The sequence below is a fragment of the Camponotus vicinus genome, unplaced genomic scaffold (genome assembly GCF_025532165.1).
Source record: "Camponotus vicinus isolate PSW18456_S1 unplaced genomic scaffold, iyCamVici1.0 SCAF_4, whole genome shotgun sequence".
In the NCBI taxonomy this organism is placed as follows: domain Eukaryota; kingdom Metazoa; phylum Arthropoda; class Insecta; order Hymenoptera; family Formicidae; genus Camponotus; species Camponotus vicinus.
Window position 1 is genome coordinate 19,642,092 of NW_028141976.1, and position 24,474 is coordinate 19,666,565.

The window sequence follows — 24,474 nt, forward strand, 5'->3', positions numbered from 1 at the left end:
AACAAACGACTCGTCGAACTACAAATTAGAAATCTACCATCAAATTATCCATAAGGAAAGAAAAAGTTTGAATACACACGTCCAATCACTTTCTATCCAATTAAAAAATCTTCCTTCTTCTTACATTAAATTACAAAATGTTATAGATGTTGCACGTATGTTACAAAACTCGTTACGAGATAACGAGATACTCCTATACTCCTTGTTCTTGTCAAATATGGGCTTATTTTCTCTTTATATTAAAATTGATATTTATGAGAAATTAATATTACCAAAGAAATTAATAATCCCCATAAAATCTTATTCTACTTATTCTGTTTATAAAAATCTTACTCCAAATTTATTCTAAAACCTCAAATGTTATATTGATCTGGATTAATTCAAACAATCGGAATGTCGACAAAATACCTTGTTAATAGGCCTTGCAGAACTGAAACTACTCTAACCGTTAGCGCCTCTTTGGGTTAATTGTTGCGGTAGCTTTGTAATTTGTAGTTCCGGTTGTGGTCAGTGATACGTCATGTAGCTGGCATGACAAATTGCAGCGTTATTGCTTTAGATACATCGAGATAGATAGCAAGATGATACTCTTTGACAAGGATTATTTGATTGCTTGACAATTATTGATGTTAATTTTTATATAATATTTACATATATACATATATGAAAATTTTTTCAAACTTCTTTTTTTTTGTCCAAGTTTTAAGTTTGGAGATTTATATGTTTACGAATGTTTGAAGTTATAATTCAAATGAATTAAATTTTTATACACGGAGATTATATTTCAATCTAAATTTTTCAAGATTTTTATTATATTTTACAAAAGAATTTCTTTATTTTTAAAAATTAGTAGTATTACTTTCTTAAGCATGTGTTATTTCTTAGGACCTTTTGAATTAATTAATATTATTCAAAATGCTTAGTTTATTTCTATAAAGATAATTATAGTATTTATAAAAAAGAATTTTTTTGTTTAAAACATACACAACATTGTTTTAAAAAAGATTTATAAAATGGCAACGATATAAATTTATTGCAAATCCTTCCATACTATTATCACTAAATAAATTATCACTAAATAAAGAAAAGACCATTAAAACCATCTTTTTACAATCCGTCTAAATTTCCTTAGATGACCTGTGAACGCGGATTGTGTTGAAACTTTAGTTTTACGAGAGAAATCAAGAACGTAAAGCGGATTCCGTGTTAACACTCTACTTCGCGACTTTAACATCAGTGCATCCGAATAATAAGAAAGCCCTCCTACAGCTTTAGAAATCAATGAGGAGCGTCGACAGACCCGAGAAAACTTTTCGATTGTTCCATAGAAGCTGCGCCGAATAAATTAAACAAATTGAAAAACTGATTTCAACAAGAATGCTTTGCAATTCGCAAATTGCAGACGACGTGAATAATGAAGACAATAATTTCACGACCGCAATGTAATCGTTTGCTTTTAGCAATGAGGATTTCCGATAATTGACAGAGATGACAATCGTGCGCAGAGATAGGAAATTGCAGAAAACAATTATTATAATGTTTATATAATATTAGTAGTTAAATTAATTATTATTAGCGGAACTATAGTTGCAAACTTTCATTTGCTCGTTTGATAAATAAAGATTATTTTATTTTGAACGTTATATTTTTACTTAACGAATAATTTGAATTTGTAATTATTATTTTTAGCAAAAGTATATTCAAGATAATATATGTTATTGCAATCAAAATAAATCTGATAAATACTTATTTTATGACTCATATTAAAATAATTACAACCAGTCGTGATAAAATTTCTAAAAAAAATTTCTCTGTAAAATAGAATTTATTTTTATAAAAAATATTTTATTACAATTTTCTCACTCGTAAAATCTTCAATTATCATATTTCTCCTCCATTAACCTTTTGTATCGTGAAGAGTATATATACGATTACTTTTTTTGCTGCAATTCTATTAATGACTATGCGCTCTATATCGTATATAATATGATATAAATACATTTTTTACTTAACTGCTACAAAACTGTTTTCCAAAATTAAATTAAATTTTGAAGAAACAAAATTTGTTTTGATTGAAATTACCTTCTTGTATAATTAATATTTCGAGGTGATATGCCTAAACGAATATATAAACTAGTTTCATGCAATAAAATTTTTTATTTAACATATTTTAGAATAAATGTCACCAATTTATATAGCAATGACACATGTCAATACAAACAAAATTTTGTGCATTAAATAATAGCAGGTACGGGACGTATTGTAAATTAGGATCAAAATTTCTAGAATATGCGAAATGACTGTGATAACATGTAATCAAATAATAGAGAGGTTAAATATTTAATGGGCAGTAATATTCCGATAATCTGCTAAAATTTTCCTTTTACTGTCCATCTCGTTACATTTTAACTAAATTTGAATAATTATATTAAATATAAAATTATAATCCGGACATTTATCTCGTTTAGTTTAAACAGTTTTCTTTTAATACATTTGACACAAATTGTTATATTAATATTTTTAGTGTGAAAATTTTATTATATTTATTAAATATATATTTAAAATAATGTGTATATATGTAATAATTTTTTTTTTGCCGCATTCTTCTTTTTATCGGAAAATCCACATAGTATGCTTCACAAGATGTAATTTCTTTATTCAAAATCTGCAGCTCATCTTTCAATGTAGTTTTCATTCGTTCTCGCAAAACCGGAGATATGGGTGTCGAGTTCTCTGTAAATTTTCGCAATGCGAACGCAATAGCGCGCGAAGAAAATGCATTGATGCGCCTCTCACCTGCGCGTTAGAATATCATGCGGCTTGTTCTATAATGGAATAAATAAGTAAGCGGAACTCTCTGTGTCTTATATTTTGTTTTTCTCTTTCCGTCTCTTTCTCTCTCTCTCTCTCATGGCAATCTGGCATTTTAATTTCCCGGTAAGATATTTCATTTCGTCGTTTATCTTTCTTGAATCCTCACTCTTCTTGTCGTGCTTTTCTCGTGATTACTTATTCTACGTCTCTTATATTGCACTCCGATTTCCTAAGAATTATTATTTTAGAAGTAACCAAATTTTTGCTACATAATTTCCGTACTTCAAACAAACAATTTGTAAAAATAAAAATCAAAATAAGATAAAAATTTAAAAAAAATTAAAAATTAAAATAAAAAAAAATATTTGCAATTCGAAATTATTTCAAATCAACATTTAATTTATTTTTCCATGATGGTTTCATTTTTATTTCATTATATCACAATTTTATACAAGACAGAAACATTTTAGAACATCTCAGAAGAGACTATTAAAAGTTTAATTCTTTTCGCATTTTCTGCACAAATATAACACACACGAAGAAGAAACTTTATTAATATGTAAAATAATAGGTGTCATAATATATATTTCTTGTATGTAGAAAGATTTTTCAGCAACATAATATCTTAAAAAAAAACTTTAAGAAAATCTTGATTATATAATTTTAATATTTTTAATATTGCTTTAATTATTTTTAAATTAAAATTTAGCACATAATTATATGTTACGTTCCATCCTTATATATTTTTTTAATATCCTATTCTTCTGTGTTCTTTTGAGAAATTATATCACGAATTATATCAATATTCAGCGATTTGTATATATCTACTTCTTCAATCGGTTATGTCATGCAGATTACAAAATGTTATATAATTATTACGTAAAAATATGTTGGGCCAAATAGTTTTAATTCCATTCAGATTTAAATTATAACACAGATACGCTCAACATTTTTTATTAAAATAATTCTTTTCATTCGAAGATTACATAATAACAATTTTCTTATAATACTTTCCCGTGACCCCATTTCCAAATGAACTCAACCCTTACCGATGTAGAACAGCCAAAATAACTCTTCTTTTCAAAGACCAGCTTTAAGATGCCAAAATGCGAAAATGAAAGGACTGTAAAGAGAAAAGGTAATTTATTCGAATTTCGTCAGACTTTTTTGCGGTTTAGCAAAATTATTTGACAATGTCAACGAGTAAGTTCCTGCGCAATCGTAATTGTACGATGTGTAACAACAAAGGCAAGTGTGTGCTTTTATCTATATACTTTTACCATAATATTATCCTATATTACCTCGCATAGGGACCATAAATAATAAGCGGCGGTAAGGCATGATAGAGAGAAATATCTCGAACGTGTTTCGCATAGTCAATATTGGAAAAGTGTTTTTGCAAATCACTAAAGCAGACATTGAATTCTATTTTTCGACATCGTGCTCATGTGCGCGTGCGCTCTCTTCCCATTTCTAGCTCTACAAACGCTCTTATCCTCCCTCGAGATGTCATCCATTTCTCCCTTTTATACGCAACATTCTCGTTTTCGAGAATGGCTGCAACATTTCTGTATCTAGCGCTCCAACCGTTTTCGTGTTTTTGCGAGACAGTAAACGGCTATCGCAGTAAGTGCAGGGAATGCATCTTTTCTATTAGCTTCGAGATAATATTGCCGCTAGAAAACACTTTTCAGTGGCTATTTTTTTTAATGGAACAATAGTAAAATTGATCGATATCCTGTCCTCTTGATACACATATTTAAAAAATCTAAATTTTTGCAATATTGTTTATATCAAATGCTAAACACTATAACAAAAATTTAATTGCACGATAATTTTTATCTTAACATCAAATTTATATATTTTGTATAATATGTAAGAGGTAAATATATTTTGTAAATATATTTTGTAAGGTTAGATATATTGTTCGAATATATTATTATATATTTATTTAGTTACAATTTTTTATCTATTTCTAAAAAATTTATATATTTAGTTTCAGTATTTTTTGTTAAAAAGAAAATTTTTAGTTTTTTATGAAGAATATTACTATAATAATAATCAATATTGATATATATTAATTTTTTCTCACAAAAGAAGAGATTAAATTTTCATGAAAACACCTTAATTTGTCAAATGTATGTCTACAGAAGTTTTAAATAATTCAACAGACTTTTCTTAAAAAAGAATTAAAAAATCTATTATTTTTCTTTTACAGAAATGTAATACAAGAAGGGATGATGTGCACCCAATAGGATAACAACGATCCGATTTGTGCGACGGGGACGTGCAAATACGAATTTCACGTTCCCGCGCTGCCTCATCCTTTCCATACAACGCACTTCCATTAGCGATAATCGCCCTTCTCGCTAATTACGTGTTCCGCACGTTAATATCTACTAACATTCGCTGGCTTGTCGCGTTGATCTAACACGCATCTCCATCAGCCCGACTCCGTTAGGTTGCAAGCGATGTCGCGTAGTGTCGTAGTCCTTAGCAGAGACAAGCTCGAGCATTGTCATGTGCACAGAAGCCAAGCAGCTTGTCTAACCGGCTGACCCCTATTGCTAGACGTCTCCTGATGACCGCAAGAGTGGTCGGGAACCGCTATCATTGCGTCCGGTCTCTCCATTCATCCGTGCAAATTGCCTTGTCGTGGTCGATGCGGCCTCTTCGGGTTCTTCACTAGCCATTCACGAGCAAACCGAATCCCGAATTCTCGCTCATATTGGACCGCAAAACTCTTGAATTCGTCTTTGTAATCAATGGAATTCGCTTCGATCTTAATTCAGTCTAATTCATCGGTCAATTTGCAAAGCATTCTATCGAAGTCTGTCTGTGTTTACGAAACTCCGGCCCGATTAATTGTTCTGTCCAGACTGAATTAGCGATTAGGCGGATCTCTCTGTCGTTTGTGGTTTGGAGCAATGCATATTGGAACGATTAGGGGATTTAAGCCAATCTCGATGAGCAATTATGCGGTTATTTAATCGGATTTCTCACAAAAACACGTTGTTGAACAAAATGAGAATTAGAGAAATGGAAACTACTATACAATTCCATTAAATGAAAATTTGCAAAAAAGGAAAAATTATATATATTGATTTATATTGTCATAAATATACATAAAAATATCAAAGTATTCAAGTTTTTAATAAAAACTATTGTCAATATCTACGAATTCTGTAAAACTTTTAACTTTTCAAGAATGTAAAGAAGTTTATAAAGAAATATTTTAAAATTTATAAAAAAAATATTTTATATAAAAATATTTATAATTATTGTACAAACGTTATACTACAATAATTCTGAGCAATTTTTTCATGTAGATTCACTTTAAATAGTATCTCAGAAGAGAAAGTAATTAGGTGATAATAGTGTGAATCATGCTCTGGTTCTGCATCCTTCTATATTATATCCTTCCATACATGCAATTTCGAAGGAATGCGGTGTGAAAGTTGCGTAAATGCGACAGAAAACGATGAATCCAAAGGTTCTCAGCTTTCTTCTTTGAAATTTCATTCTCGATTATTCTTTTATTTTTATATGAAGCATACAAACATTCCCATCCATCAACTACCACGGTATCTAATATCCACGAATACATATGTGCACGTATATGCACATATATCTTTCATAATGGACCCAATGGTGAAGTTACAGCTTTTCGATCCGGTTTCATGCTTTAAAGTTACCGGCTGAATGATTCTCGTGCAAACATCTGCACGTGATTTTTTGATGTTATTTCTCGAAAAAAGGGAATATAACAGAATGTGTACTATGATAATAACGGATGCACAATAAAATGCACTCTATTTGCTAGTAATAATGCTTTCTCGAACTGTTTTTTTAGCTTTTCTTTCCTTTTCCGAATGTTATTAGAACTTATGTTTTATTGATAAAAATTTTAACATATTTTAAATGTTGTTCTAGAAAGAACTTATAACTTTTCATGATTATATTACTATTGTATATGATTATATTACTATTGAATTAAAAATTAATAATATTTTAATTTATATCATTTCAGAAAAATAGAATTATTTCTATTTCATAAAACATAATATTTATTAATTAAAAATAAAAATAAAAACTTACACGATCCAGTTAATAATAACAATAACGAACAAAACTTTGTATTAGCCAATTATTTGTATTCATATATATTTATCATAAATTATGTAATATTTCACTTATTTCTTACATTTATATCTCTTTATATACACTAGCTAAAATTTAAACATATAGCATAAACATGCGAGTATTCCTTTATCGTTTAAATCATAAGAAATTTTTATGAATATACGATGTATATTATTAGAACAAGTAAATTATTATTTGTGATCACCGCAATATTTCGCATTGCTACTAGTATAAATAAAACACGAATATATATAGACGAATATATCGATATATACCATCAATGTTACAAAAATTGAATCATACTACTAACAGTATTTACAACATACTATGCTGGTTTGTTTAAATTAAAAATTTTTGTTCAAATATTTGTGTGTATAATCAAATATTGTGCTTTTTATTTATTAATTATTAATTAATTAATTTATTTATTTATTCCGATATTATTATCGTAATCATTATCTCTCTTTTCTCTGTGTTTCTTAAAATAAACTCGAAAAAGTCGACGATTAATATTGACAGAGAGTAAATGTGAAGTTTATTGTGTGCACAAAACACGTCCTTTGAATTCACTATGGAGTGAAATCGCTGAATCGGACAAATTTGTGTACGAAATGGAATTTATTCTATAGAACTTTCCCACGCCCGGAAGAGTTTCGAGGTCGTATTGATAAATTTTTATCTAAATCCGATTCGCGGGACAAAACGCATATCGCTATAGTTTTGGGGTTTTGATGAGAATAAGATAAATTAAATAGTGACGTGTGCGTGCGCGCAAACAAATCTGTCGAAACATCCGAATGACAGAAACACGCGCGCTCTTGCAGCATTTTACGCGTTTCTTTCTTCTCGTATCTCTATTATCGATATCCGCCTAATTTTCGCAACGTCGATTTGCGAGCGCAAATCCCACACGAGAATAAAAAATAAACAGAAGTGAAGAAAGGATGAAGCATAACATAACGCACGAGTATGCAATGAAAACGAGAAAAAGTATTGCCAGAAATAAAATGATTCCGACTGAGAGAATAGTGATTTCTGCAAATAAAAATAGCAAATATTTTTTCGGCAAAATCAACTACCGCGCAAATTTTCTCTCTCTTTCTGTCTGTATAGGCTTCCATAACGATACAAAATTTTATTTACTCAGATAATAAAATATGTCCTCGCAGCCAACAATCAGTGACGTTCTTCGCACTATTTCTATCCCTTTCTAAATGTTCCTATTTCCAATGTTTTCTCCAGTCAATTGCTTACATTTCCGTTTGCCTTGTCATTCTGATATTTACACAAAATTACGGTTCTCTCTTTGAAACAAAACACAATCCTTGGCAGCCGTACAAGTTGGCAGAATTTCTTTAATCTTTAAACTGCACGGACTGAAATTAATTATAAAACGCGTTCGAAAGTTCTAAAACTTTCTTTCAAACATAAAAAAAATATGCATTGCGCCAAATGCTGCTCAAATATCCTAATATGTAAGCGGGTGCGAAAAATAACATCATTGCTCACACAAATTATTTTGCAAATGAGTAATGATAATTTCCAGTTAATAGAATTTAATAAATATAAGATATAAATAAATGACATACACACAAGACATGAATAAGCTGATAATAAAAAGTACAATAAATCCGCATATATATGTACAATATATATATATATATATATATATATATATATATATATATAATGTAAAATTTATAATAAAATAAAATAAAAAAAATGTCCATATTATTATATTATAATTCAATTAATAGATAACTTGGCTTTATATATCAATTAAAGCAAAGTTTGAGACTCAGTTTCTACTAAACAAGTTTCGAAAGTCTAGAAAATAAATTAGCATTGCGTATTATAAAAGTATTGCGTATTATAAAAATAAGTTATTACTATTATATACAATTTATAAAATTATTTTTTATCAAACAAATTAAATAAAATTTACCAACTGAAAAAAAAATTTATTTCTTCTTTAGAATTTAAGTTCTAATTTACTTTTACAATATGAATATTGTATGTCGAAAGAGAATATTAAAAATTATTTGATTTAATTTAGAAAACTATTAAAGTTTTTTTAATGTAATTTGTTCTAGCCCATCTATTTTAAGGTATAATGAATCTATCTGCAAACTATAATTTATATCTACAATCTCTATAAATCCATTATCTTAAAATAAAATAAAAGTTTATAACTCACCGACGATGCGCAATAGCAGAGTTGATGACATTAGAGCTACTTTAATCTTTAACATACACATATAAAATCCAAATTATAGTAGAATCAAAATAACTAATATTTCAAAAAATTATTATTGTATACGTCACACATATTTTATATCTGATATGTGCAATAATAAGTAGATAAATACATGGAATAATTTTGTTCTCAACTATTTTCTTTAAATAGAAACTTTGATAAAATTTATATAAAAGTCTTTTTTTATTTTCCCTTGTTTAAGCCATTCAAATAAATAAATTGAATTAATACATATGTATGATTTATGATTTTTATAAAACTAATAGATAATAATAGATAATAGATAATAAATACATAGCCCAAGTTGCTCTGCCGATGCTCCCGACGCCTTTCCTCTTAGATTTCTTCCTCCACTGAGATTGTCAGAATTGTCAGGAAAGAGATCAGTGACATTTTGAAGAGCTGCACTTAAATACTCGACACTTTACACTTCCACATTTAAACGCGCGATTTTCCACTTTGCACGGCACTCCCGAATTTCAAGAATCGTACTCCGAGTCGATGAGGTAACTTCGAATAAGGATTAAATGTGAAGAGAAAAACACAACGAATAATCCTACTTTCGCAATACAGTTTTACATCGTTTATCAAAAATTAATTAATCATTAATTGTAATCATAAAGAATTATGCCTCGATATTTATTATAATCGCATTTCTGAAAAGAATTCGATAATATATGGAGCGTCTTGTATCATGACTTTGTTACTCGAGTGTCGCCGAGCGAATGATAACAAGGCCAACCAATGTAAACAATAGCGCGCTACACACTGTCAAGACCAAACACATTTAATTCACCGAAATATTTTACGTTCTACTAAAATCTAAAATATATATATAACGAATATACTATGTTTCTAGAATTAATTATTATAATGAAGCGGTTGGTATATCACCTTTCATTATGTTAAACACTTAATCCTGCTTTTTGCGTTTTATTATGTTCTCAATGCGAATAAAACATTTACATTTAAACCGGCGAAAAAAATTAAGATATCGAAATGTAGTTCGTATTTATCAAATATTATAAGAGAAATAATTATTATCCGTAAAAATCTCAAAACAATAATTTATAATTTTGATCTCCATCACGCACTTCTATTCCTAGTTGATATTATGAATAAATAAATCGCGAAAAATATACACTTCGATAAAACGTTATCGTCATGGTACAATCGAAAGTTAATTAAGTGTTAATTATTATAATTATAGAATTATTCTACATTTATCGCGATCGCGTTTTGAAAAGAAATTTGATGACGTCTCTACTACCTTGCTCGAGTGTCGCCGCATAAATGACAACACGCCGAGCGCCTGTGATAACAATAACATACCATACGCTGTAAAGGTCAAACATACATAAGCTCGAAATATTTAATATTTTATACATTATTTTATAATAGAAATTAATGTTGAATATTTTGTACCTTACATTTCAAATTAATGTTGATAAATTGGCAAATAAAATAATATCTAATGTTTATTTAAAAAACAAAATTTATTTGATTTTACTTAGAAAACAATTTATAAATTAATTTAATATTATTATTCACGCTTCACAAATTTTTAACTTTGGAAAGAGATAATTTTATTTAACGTTAAAAAATTTTTTTCTTTGTTATAATATAATAAATTAATATATAAAATGAATCTCTCTCTACATATATAATAAAACTCAATTTACTGTGAATATTGTCGCTTATTTTATTTTTCCTTGTTTTATTAAAACTACATTTTTCGGGATGAAATAATTTGAAAAAAAGAAATGATAATAGTAAATTATATATTTTTCATAATATAATATAAAATCACAAAAAAACTATTTTTTTTATGTATAAAGTCAGATGTAATCTAACAATGATTAAATAATATACAGGGTTTAGCAAAAGTGTGGAAACCCCTTAATATTTCGAAAAATACGCATTTTAAAAAAAAATGTTTCATACAAAAGTTATAGGGTTTTATGTGGCGCATTACACAGCAACATTATTATGACCTCGAATAGCGTTGTCAAGATTATGTGAAGGTCACCTCCAACTTTTTAAATGGGACACCCTATATGCTTTTGCATATTCTTATAGCTTATCTCGAGAGCTTTCCAAAACACTATAATTAAGTTAGTTTTCATTAAGTACTTTCCGAGTTATGAGGCTTCAAATCATTTCTTAATTTTACATAAACCATAAAATATCTTGTAAAATATTCATTTTTCGATTATCTTACCTTAATACTTTTATGTACAAAATAATGAGAGGAATCAATTAGTGTAAAGAAAACACACAGTTGTTTTTAAGAAAAAATATGTAGTTGTTAATTGCAAATTACATATTTTTTCTTAAAAACAACTATGTTTTTTCTTTACACCAATTGATTCCTCTCATTATTTTGTACATAAAAGTATTAAGGTAAGATAATCGAAAAATGAATATTTTACAAGATATTTTATGGTTTATGTAAAATTAAGAAATGATTTCAAGCCTCATAACTCGGAAAGTACTTAATAAAAACTAACTTAATTATAGTGTTTTGGAAAGCTCTCGAGATGAGCTACAAGAATATGCAAAAGCATATAGGGTGTCCCATTTAAAAAGTTGGAGGTGACCTTCACATAACCTTGACAACGCTATTCGAGGTCATAATAATGTTGCTGTGTAATGCGCCACATAAAACCCTATAACTTTTGTATGAAACATTTTTTTTTAAAATGCGTATTTTTCGAAATATTAAGGGGTTTCCACACTTCTGCTAAACCCTGTATATCTGTAATTTTAAAATTTGCTATAAAATATATGCTTATTAAAAACTTACTGTAATAACAAAGTTATTAGTATTAACTGTTTTTGATTTTATAATCCAGATATGCATATACATTTTAGCAATCAATTGATATTATTTTAAATCACTTGATAGCAAATTTTAATTATTGAAAGGGCAAAAGAGGATAAATTTAACCCATTCGTTATACATAAAAAGAGTGAATGTAAAAAAAACTTGATATGCTCCTATAATATTTCACATATTTGATCATATTTTAATTAAGTTTAATACAAAATCTCTGGATGTTAATAATAACTTTTTTTTTATTACAGAGCGATTTGATGTTCTAATTTTTATAATAGCACCATGATTTTTTGCATTAAATTCTTTTTATTCCTAATTACTATAATTATATTATATTTATTGATACATATTATGCTTTAAGAAATTTTGTGTATCTGAAAATATATCTTGCAGATATATACATATGCAAATATTGTATATATATTATGTTAATAAAAATATATACATAAATGCTTTAGTAAAAAATATTTCCTTCTTATACTACAATATTTTTCACAAATTATATATGGTATGAAGAATATGTGGTATAAATATCACAAAGAAGAAATTTTTATATAATAAAAAGACTATCTATGATAAAAGAGAAAAATATTATTGATATAAGCTGCTGATGAATCTATTAAACAAATGATGTTACTCAAGCTAGATAATGTCTCCAACGTTATTTCCACAACTAGCTTGAGTTGCCTGATTAATTAATGACTTCTCTACATTCACGAGAATGACGTTTCGTTATGCAAGCGCGCTTTGTTGCGTCGGTGCCGTTATTACCGCACTAATTCATTTGATCGGCCGTTTATTAGCATTACACTCCTAGAATGTAATTCCGTGTACACGTCGTCCATTAGCAAACGCATAAACCTATTCAGGCATCGAGACAACGTTACATTCGAATAACATCTCGCGTGATTATTACAAACGGTATGCAAAGAATTTAACTGTGATCTCTTATCTCTTTGTAAAAATGTAGAAATTAATATCCTTTGAAAAGTGGATCGTTTCATTTATCTAAATTAAACAAGCGAAAAACAAATAAATAAATATTTTTATTTTATATTTTTAATTTTAAATTTGTTTAAATATTTCCTTTTCTTAAATATTTGTTCAAGTAGAGGTAGATAGAACATTTTTACAAAAGAAAGCAAATATAAAACATATCCAATATGTTATTTAAAAGACATATAAAACTGCAGGAAGTTAAATTGATGAGCAATTAATATTTTACTTTGTAATATATCGAAAGTAATTACGCATCTACGCAGTGACAAATAAACTGAACGAATTCCGAAATTTTCTACACCCACGCTGGATTTATATTCAACCTCAATCGCTGCACACTTTATACTGTCAGTTCATCAATAAAAAAACTGCGTAGAAATAAGCTCGACGATCCAACTCTCTCCTTTTCCTACCGCTCGCCTATCCAAGAAGAAAACGAGTGTCATTAATCGCGCCTGCGGAAAAAAGCCTGAAAGGACTTCCGCGACTGGCTTTTACTTCTCGCCAAAGACAAAAAAGGAGAAGACGGAAGGCAAACGGAAAACGGAGGATGAAGAAGAGATCCTGAAAAATGTCGAAAAAGAGGGCGGCAGCTAGGAAAATGCTGCGGCATGTTGTCAGAGAGGCTGGGGTCACCGCAGACAAATAGGCCGTGTCAGTTTTAAAGCGTTCTTCCGGTCCCACAGGCGTGCGCCAGCATTCACGGAACGTGCCCTCGCTAAAAGAGAAAAGGGAGAGGGAATTTTTTTCTCTATCTAGGAATAGCCCTTTAGTTAACTGACAGATGATGCGCTCGTGATATCTAGGAATCTTCGCTATAGGATGATTTAGAAAAACATGGAAGTCCAATAGGATATTTCAGAAAAAATTGTGCACTAACCAAAAAGTGGCTAGAAATCATAAAGAATCAAATACAATTTGCAAATATATAAAATTGTATATTAAAATAAATTTGTCAGCAATTAATATTTGCAAAATTTAAATATTATTTGATATCATTAATGTGAGCCTCGAAAGATTAACTCGGAATTGATAAAATAAAATTTTATGTGCATTATTCATTGTGTCATAGATATATACGTCATAGACTTTTTTATCATGGTAAAATTATAGCCATAACTCTACAAAAGAAGTCAATTAAAAGTCAAAGCTCTGTAGCGCTGAATTCTATCAAGAATGCTGCGAAAAAAATGTTTATAAGATAAGCAAAAGCACGGTTAGTAGTTTGTTTCATTAAAAGAAAAAAATCTCTCTTCTGCTCCTTTTTCAAGGATTTTAGACGTATTTTTCCCTGCGCATAGATGTTCCGCTGGGGGTTTTGAATTTATCGATTGTTCTATATATATGTTCGCCCCCTTTCTCTCTCTCTCTGTTTCTTTCTTATTCTATCTTTTTCATAGAATCTTATGCTTGACCCGCCGAGATCTAGAACATGCTAATGGAGTTTCGTACCTTCCCACAGTGAATGATCGAGCCGGAAAGATCGAGCTTCTTCGTAGAATGAGATTGCAGAAACTCGGAATATTCGCTACGAACAAAGTTCCTTATGTATACGTTAAAGATATACAAAGAGATAAAAAATAATCATTCCAGAATTCACAATGCGAGAAACATCCCTTAGGATTCTAACTCGGTAGTTTTACCAATGTACATTACATGACCTAAATCTCAATTTAATTCACCATATCTCAGAATTTTTTCTCTCTTTCTTTTTCTCTCTCTCCCCAAAATTTCTCCAAATCCATATAGCTTCTCTTGTACAATTTTTTTCAGACAAATAAAAAAAAGAACTAAGTTTAAGAAAATTAAGTTTTCTCCATTTTATCTCCAGATTAAAAGCAGATTAGAACTTGCTAAAGTACTTTCATATTAGAAAGACTCAAAATAAATCAACATTCATTGCGGCTCTTGCCATATGGGGTGTTCCTGACGCAATAGTCACGTGACTACACTTTAACAACAAAACTATTTCACTGCTTTGCGGGACGTTCTATGAAACTTTAATGTGAGACAATACCGCATCGTCCTTCGACACGGCTGTTCGTTGATTATCGCAGCGGAAGAAAGCTGCGAATTTATTGCCAAGCGACACGTGACTTGTTTTACAAATTCTACATTCCCGGGCTTTTTCCAGGATCGTGTATCCTAAAAAGTCAAACAAATCGTCATGGAACGGATGTTCGGGAATCTTCCTGATTATATCTGTCGTAAAACCAACGTTCTGACAGCAAATCGCGTGACCTGCAATGATGCAGGATGTAACAAAGAGAATAGGGCTCACGAAACGCGTTACGAATTGCGAACAATGAGGCTGTATATGACAGCAAGCTGCTATGAAGGGACGACGTCCATTTAGCGTCCGGGAATTTTAATAACGGTATAGTTCTTCCTACGTCAAGCGAGAGAAACGCCTGTTGCTGCATTGACGTTGTTGCATCAAGTTTACATTTTCGAACAATCCCAAAATGTACGCTATATTTCTTTTTATTCAAAATAAAAATATCTGCAACACAATTCTTCTTTTGGTTATCAAGTCATTAATCGACTTTTTTCCAACAATAAATTCAGTGAAATTTTATTTATTATGTAATACAAAAAATGATTGCTTGACGAACAATATATATTATTACAAAGACCTGATTTATGTTCGAGAAAACCGCACATATTTAAAAATATCTTATATACCATGTTAACATTGAATCGAGACATATTTTTGTGACATGTGATTACGAGATATTACATAATATATTTATAAAATAACAAAGAGGGATATACAAGGAGAAAAAGTTTCGCTAAAATAACCATTTGAATAAAAATTTAGTTGGATGTCATCCAGGTACCTGCATGTAGCTACGCGTATACGCACAAAATACGAGAAGAACATCCCCAGCCTTTCCTGCGAATTCTTTTTTTGCGGTCTCATCTGCATTCGAATGTCGTAATTTGAATATTTAAGTCGCATTGTCGGGGTGGGTTTTTCGTATTTCTGGTAGTTTCGTTTCATCATTTCGTTTCGTCATTTACGCTTTACGTTAAACGAATTCATAAACTAATACGCAGGGCGAATATTACACATTTGTTGTTCTCTTCGTGTAGAAGCGTAGAATTCTGGCAATTGCAAGAGTTGAATAAAATGTAAAGGAAAGAACGAAATTTTATCTTACGAACTTGTAACTAAAACGTCGCTTGTCAATCTGAAGGACTACATGATCGAAGACATCGTTAAGAAGTGTGTCACGAATGCTGGAATCTATCCAAGACAAGATAGATTAATAGACATTAGAAGGCTGAAAGTCCCAAGAAGGAACATCGATGACCTATCTCTTGGTTTTTTGAAGCTTGCTCGGATGATTAATCGGAGCACTCTAATTACTCCAAAAATCCAGGCGCCAATTAATGTAATGATGCGATCCTAATGTCCAAAATTCGTGATACTATTGTGTTAAAAAATTTCGGGATCTGTTAATGTATCACAAATGATTATTTCATAATTATTGATTCACTCGATACTCCAATATAAATTGATGTTTAATCATTAAATATAGCATCATTTTCACATGTTATTAAATCGCACATACTCTGCTAATCTTATAGGCCTATAAAATGCATTTAAGAGTTAGTGTTAAAAAATGGATATACTTTCATTGTTATTAGAATTTAATATTGTTGTTAATTATCAAAATATTAGAACATTTGATCTTGTAATGAAGTGAATAATGACACAATAAGTAATGTAATTTTGTGAAATTTACTTCATGTAATTAAAAATAATAAAAAATTTTAAGCAAGTAGTTTAAAAATATATAAAATATTGAAAAATAGAATAATAATAAATTTTTTAGATAGTTTGGAAAACTCTTACGTTTAAACGGATGTTTATCAAAAATCGAAACATTCATGTATAATTTTTTTAAAATTCTATAAGTCAACGTGTATTATCTTTGCGAGAAAGCAAATGATTTACATAAATAGAAAATGATAAAGTGATTTAGCTGTGAGAATAACAATAATTGCGACAAGCGTCGTTTTAGAGACTAACTGACGCGTGATATCGATTCATGTGTAGAAAGGGGGGAGAGAGAGAGAGAGAGAAAGAGAGAGGGAGAGAGACACGAATCCCGCGTGTAACGACACTTGCCTCAGGTCGCGTAAACTGGCGGGATAATATATGTTCGAAATACACACATAGAAGGAGGCAAACGCGGCAAAGGGTTATCACTAGTACGGCAAACGCAACGCAAGCAAAATTACAACGCATTTGGCAATTCGACGATTTCTCATAATAAAACGTGTGCGAAAGGAACTGTTTTGCATTTGCGTTTTAATTAAAAGTACACCGTGTTTTTGTCGAATTGTGTGCGCATGCGTGAGCAAAATAAACGTTACACGAAGACCGTATCATTCGATTGATCGTTATTTTGAATTATTCTGTTTGACGATTAAACAATCGCACGCGATCCTTTATTTAGAATATCCATAGCATTCTTGTGCTTCGTACCTTATTAAAAATTTGTAAAATACGTGTATCTTTATATTTTTTATCTTTATTATTTGATTAATTGTTATGTTCATGATTGTAAAATTCATTTCTATTTCACCAAAACAAATATTTTATATTATACATGTCAAGAATACATAAAATCTATAAAACATATATTAACATATTTTTTAATGAATAAAGCATTATTAATATTTATATTTTTTATATTAAATTTAATATAGAAAGAATTAAAATGTATTAAAGTTTATGTTTAAACAAATATTTGTTTTAAAAGGGAAATATATATTTTTAAATATAACATTTTTAGAACAACTTTCTGTTTTGAAACTTAAAAAGTAACTTTAATTTAATAAATTTTTTTTTTTATTTTTAATATTATCAGCTATGAAGAATTAACTTATATTTCGTTAAAAAAAGAAATATCTACTTTCTACAGATAATATATAAACATATTTCTTTAGTATTTTCATTCTGTATAAATAAAATTATTATAAATGTATATATATTAAACAAAGTCTTTTACGTTTATATATATATAATAAAATCTTTTCAATGTTTCTTTTACTTATAATAACATATGTGTATTTCTAAAATTTCTTGTAATATATCGCATATAACATAAAGCATTGCTTTGATAATTATTTAATCTGATTTTTTTTCAATGATTACAGTAAATTGTTATTCAAAATATTTCCTTGATCAAAATAGAGAACCTTTTTCCAAAAATGCACGAACAAAGCATTCTCGCGCATGACCGCCTCGTGTTGGCGCGCTTCTGGAATTCGTTTTTGCGCGCGGAATTAATTAAAACGCGCAAAGTAAAAGTGATGTCCGAGTCCCTTCTTCACCCATATGAACCAGCTTGCACAGCTTCGCGTTCACGCTATCAAAGCACTTTGTGGCCATCCGCAGTGCCACAATTGTGCTCAGGTTTGCCACACGCGTGAGCTCGCAAACTATGCTCCAAACGTAGTGGCATTTTCGTCGGTTCGTCAAGAATAATTAATGAAAATTTGTCCCCTCATTTTTCTCTCCTTTTCTTTCACATTCGCCTTTTTTCGCGAGTCGAAGACACATCTCCTATGACAATGCGATCGACGATAAAACTTTTTATGCTTGTCATAAACCTTGCGCCACAAATGCCATTGCGAAATATATATCAGTGCGCATCGTAAAAGATCTTAACGTATAAATTGAAGTATAGATCTACTAAGCTGTCTAGTAGCTGTTGATTCTTTTATTTTTACGATCGATTTTCTTCTATATTTCAAAGCGAATTTTTTCTCTTAATTAAAATACTGTTATTAATAATTTAACTTATAAGATATTGAATAAGTAAAGTTCTATTGAATAAGTAAAGTTTCTACAAATTAAATTTTTACAAATCAATTTTTTAAAACATAATCAAAAACAAAAATTTTATTATCATCATTCTTATTTTGAATAAATTTAATTAAAAAAAAACATATGCGTCTTCTTTATATTTGACATTTAAGATTTTAATTTTAATTTTTTAAAAAGTAAGCTCATTTATATGTATACAATTATTATCGAAGTTTATGCAAGAAAAATTTCGATCAAAATAATGTATTTCCATTTTACATAAAATTAAAAAAAATGGTGCATAAAATCGACTAATATACGCTTGCAGCCGGAAATGGCGGAGTAATTCATTATCGATCAATCATTGGAATACCGACGAATGTAGCATTATATCCGCGCTGTCATTAATATCGATATCAGCTTTCGCGATTAACGGCGATTTGCGACGGATTAAATCCGGTTCATCCATGCGGAATCGGCACTTCATGAGAAAGTAATTCATTCTGTAAGCATTAAAAAACTTCAGAAAAAATTCATTACTTTCTCTTGTTCTTTTATTAATCAGAAAAATGATAATGTTCTAATATAGTCTAATAGAAGTCAAAATTTCATAACATATAAGAGATTAAAATTGTTGTAATTCTAGTAAATCCAATCTTACATATAACAGATAGACAAAACAAAATATGTTTCATATTAACTGTGATAACGAAAGATCATTTTCATACGTTTATATTATGAAATTTGCACTTCCACTAAAATAATACCAAATTTCAAACAATTTCTATTTTTCAACCTCATAAAAAGAGACAGGAATCGAATGTACTCTGCGCAGTTTGAAGGCGCCGCAAGCTGCCAAATATCTGGCAGCGTTTTCCTCAGTGACGCGACTCGCCAGAAGAAATTCTCTCGCGGAGGGTGGGCGATAGATGCGCGGCGTTGTGCTCGCTTGGGTGTTTCGAGGCCGCGTAGTAGGGAGCTTGCGCCTAGCCAGACCGACTGGCTCGAGCTTGCGAGCTTTCTAGCAGCAGCCAGTCGCCGGCTGCCGGGCCACGACCTCGCATCAACCCGGTTGTTCGTTTGCTCGGTTCGATGCTGTGCGAGAAAGTTTCCGCGGACCACGTTTCCGCAGATCTCCAAATTTGCGTTCGAGCTTTCGACAGACCATATTCTCTACCGCTGTCTCCATTGCTCCACGAACACATGATAAAGAAAGGTTAAAAGTTTCATTGAAACTGTATAAAAATTCTTATCCGCAAATTTCTTCACGGTTGCTCATATCCTCCATGAATTTGTTCGGTTAACTTATATCTGACTTGTCTAACAATTTAGCTATAACAATTACTCCGAATAATTTGCGAGATGTCAAGTAACAATTGAATAAGCGGTCGCAAAGATTAGATGCAATATCTGAACGTGAAATTTGGACGTATAAGAAGAATTTGAATCAAGGATTGCGGTATCGAAAATTGAAGGTCGGGGTCGAGTGTGAGAATTGTCTTGTGCAAAAACAAGTGACGCCCATCGGTTGTTTTTCCGAGCAACAGCAGAGTATGGCGGATGGGTGACAGACGCGAACCCACTGCAGGCTGAAGGTGTTTTTCAGCGTCGGTGGGACCATGTGAGACTTCAACCATGAGGGTGAGTGTAATTGTAATTTCTTTTATAATTGATAATTATTTTAATTTTTGATTTTCGAGAAGTTCCTTTTTTATCTCGCAAAGTTTCTGCACGACTCGAAACTCTACAGAACAAATGCAGATCAGGGAGTATTTGCAAAAATGTGCAAGTCGAAAGTTAAAATTTGTGAATTGATTAATATTGCACAAAAATATGTATTGTAGGTGGTAGCACGATTAGAAGAATTTAAATTTATCTAAGATATTCTCAGAAATTGTATTATAAAAATTCTACATTTATATTAAATTTATTAGCTTAAGTTATAATATTGCGATTATCTATGTAAAATTACAAAATTATTTTTTGTTACAATTTAAAATATATAAATAATTTTGTACACTTTGTGTACAGTTTACGAGAATCACATGGTATCAAATAATAATACATGTTAAATATTTACCTGAGAAATACATTATATATATTATATAATTTTTGTTAATCTCCTTATCTTAGGAGAGATAATATTAACTTATCTTATGTAAGAGATAATTTATAAGTACGTACATTATTCCTTCTATCTTCACTTAAGCAAACAAACATATAATATTAGATTAAAATGTACTAAAAGCAAGATATCTCGTAAATTTTATCTCATTATTTTCTATTGTTAAATTATAGTTTTATAAATAAATTATATTGCCTTGTTAATTTCTATTTTTTCAACAAAAAATTTTCATAATTATAATAATAAAATGAATAAATAATCTGTTAATTATTACATAATTGTATCGTCTGTTTATTGAAATTTATCATCTATTTCCAGAGCAAAGCATGAAAAGTTACAATTGCGATCACATGGCAAAATAGAATTTTTTGAAACAATTTCTAAAACACAATTTTAATTGTTTTATGCTAATTAATTTCTGCAATTAATTAATTAAAATGCAGTAACAAATTATTTCAATTGAAAATTTACACTAGCGTATGTATTGGGATGCGCTTTGTGTATGAGAGATATGCGTCTACTATATACATACATACATACATACATACATACATACATATATTTTTTTTTTCGGTTCACATATTGCAAACCAAAGAAAAATAGATATATCGTGGACACTATACAGCAAGGCTTGATGCCTTACTATAATAAAATATATTTTTAGTTGAATTATTTCTTTTTGTTGACAGACCCCAGATATTTCCAAAAGATTCGTAACGACCAACACTTAGAAAATTTATTCAAGAAGTCTAATTAAGAGTAATGTCAGTCTTTAACTACCTTTATGGAACAAGTTAAATGAAATGTTCAAATGCGACAAAACTTCTAATAAGGAATGATTTAAGTGACAACGGATTAAAATCATCTGGAGAATTACAGTGGGTTAGCTCTCTGGTGTCTGTCGACCCCGTGACACCAACGCCATAATACCCCTGGGCGAATTTCCATCCATGGTAGTTGGAGCGCAGCGTGGCATAACTTCCACTAACTTAGCCGACTCCAATTGGGAAGTGTTCCTGACTATGGTACTCGCGAATGACTTAATCGATGATGCGTAAATTTTGTATTATTTTAATAAATACGAGCTCTAACATAATTTTTGAGCATATTTTATAATTTCATTTGCGCGTGTAATATAATTCTTGTTATTTTTTTATTTCATTCTCTTTAGATTTTATATACAAAATATTTAATCTTTTCACATTACATTCCATATGTTAAAAATACACATATAATGTAATTACGTTTAAATAACGGGTTTTTTAAATTATATTCTGCATAAAAAATTAAAACTGTATGCTCTCCGAGTATGTAATTAAACTAATTTACTAATTTATCAATCTTTTATGTATAATTATATATCCGTGTCATCACAGAAATAATAATAGATTATTGTAATATGTAAAGAGGTTCTTAACTGCATCTTCTCCATAATGCCGTAATGTTAAACTATTATCCGAGCCTATTAAAAGATGCACACTATGATAAACTTGGAAACTCAAAGCGTACTAGGTAAATTCGGCCGCAAACTTGGGTGGTAAATTTTATTTGCACGGCTAACACGTCGGTACTTGCCGAAGATTTTCCTCTTGATAGTTTCAAGTATAGATTAAAGAGGAAAAAAAAGAAAAATGTTTGAAAGACATTTACGGCATACTTCACTTTAAGCTTCAAGTTGGCGTGAGAAATTTTGGAAAGTTCCGGATAGGTGTCGACAAGAAAAAAACCAAAGCATCCACCAAGATAAATTGCATATATCTCGCGTCTAACAAAAAATTCTGTTTAAAAACTTTAAGCGGTGAATTAAGAGCTTCAAGTACCTCTGATTCTACGCTGTAAATATCGTTTATAGAAAGCAACTTTTCTCATAATCGCAATTCTATTTTTATTGTTGAGAGTTTACAAATGTGCTTAAAATTAAAGTGGAAATAATCTCGCACTTTCCAGTGATCCGTGAATACGTGAAACAATGCGAAAATGGGAAACACACAAGTAAGAAACCGCCAATTAAGAACGTAATCAGCAACTGCTCTCAGACATTGGTGAATGCTGGAATCTGCTAGGTTATCTTGTGCTTCAAGCTTGATATTTATATTAGCAATGCAAATTGGAGTTGTATGCGGATAGCGTTGCTACAACCAACAGAGCACGACCACACAACATTCTGCAAGCGTTTACATAGAAGTGAAATTAACAGACACGCATTAGTATTGTTTACGTACGTATTTCTCTTATTTTAAATTTAATAAAATTACATTTTAACCAAAATAATTTTTCTGTGAAAAGAAAAAACAAAATTTCAATTTTAAACAAGCATTTAGCAAAAATTATATTTTCTTTGACATCTCAAACAAAATACAATTTTAATTATTTGCTTTTTTATCCATAGTAAATTATTTGTTAACGTGTAAAGTGTGCAATTTATAAAATGTGTTTTTAAAGAAAATATTTAAAACTGTACGTGTTGAGAAGTGTATACATAAACAATATACGCGCTTTCAGCATATATCGTTAAAATCAACGTAATACTATTTAATTGTATACAATTCGTATCGCGTAATCATAGACAACAGCAGTTGATTCTCTAAAATAATTAGAATAATTCACAACAATGTTATGTTATTTGTATCATATTTCTCATTTTTGAAATAACTCAAATTTAGTAGTCTATAAATTACGTTAAGCAAATCTTTTGCATTATTTTTTAGGAATTATAAACAGGCAATAAATTTTCGAATATATGTATTATCGAACATATCATAAAAAATGCTTTTTTATCGAAAAAGAAATTCGCTTTATACCTTTGTGGTTTTAAAATCAAATTATATGATATAACAATTTATAATTTTAATTCAAAATTATGTTTTATAAATATACATTTCAATTTAAATAATTGAAAACAGTTTAAGTAGTTTATACTTTGTAAAAATGCTGTGAATCTAATTGTAAAAAATTTATTAAATGAAATCTCGTATCGATAAAATTTTTCAACTATTATTAAAGTTAAATCAAAATTATTTTAATTAAATTTTACATTTTCTCCCTCTCTCTTTCTCTCCCTTTCTCTCTCTCTCTCTCTCTTTCTCTTATATACACACACATACACTTTTCTAATATAAATAATTTATTTTATTTATTATAAAATCAAAATTTTTATTCTAACAAATTTACAATGAAGAACAGAATAGGAATTATAGTTTAGTTGTATCGTTAATAGGATTTTAATTCTCGGTAAATTGTAAATAATTTATTTATTATTGCAGATAAATTATTTTATTTTATCAATATAATAAAATAATTATTAATATAGTAATAATATATTGCAGAATGTACGTAATACATATATATCTATAATAGTTTCAGAAGAAAAATGTAAGCGATATGTTTTGATAATATTGAATATGGGTATAGCATTTTATAACTAATAGTTCGATTAATTATACTACAAAACTCGTAATCAATTAATTGAACAA

General features: G+C 29.5%; 2 protein-coding genes across 2 annotated transcripts in view; one reads left to right on the forward strand and one right to left on the reverse strand.

Annotated features, from left to right (window-relative positions):
• The window catches only part of LOC145970871 (uncharacterized), a 115,056-nt gene extending 105,062 nt beyond the window's left edge, over nucleotides 1-9,994 (reverse strand). The window contains exon 1 of the mRNA XM_083097908.1: nucleotides 9,509-9,994. The gene's annotated coding sequence lies outside the window, so the exon portion shown is untranslated. The remainder of the gene's footprint in view (nucleotides 1-9,508) is intronic.
• Nucleotides 9,995-19,895: 9,901 nt separating this feature from the next.
• Nucleotides 19,896-24,474, forward strand: part of LOC145969917 (dipeptidase 1) — a 109,776-nt gene continuing 105,197 nt past the window's right edge. Inside the window, exon 1 of the mRNA XM_083096255.1 lies at nucleotides 19,896-20,517. Coding sequence (XP_082952381.1) covers nucleotides 20,512-20,517 — 6 coding nt within the window. The 5' untranslated portion in view covers nucleotides 19,896-20,511. The remainder of the gene's footprint in view (nucleotides 20,518-24,474) is intronic.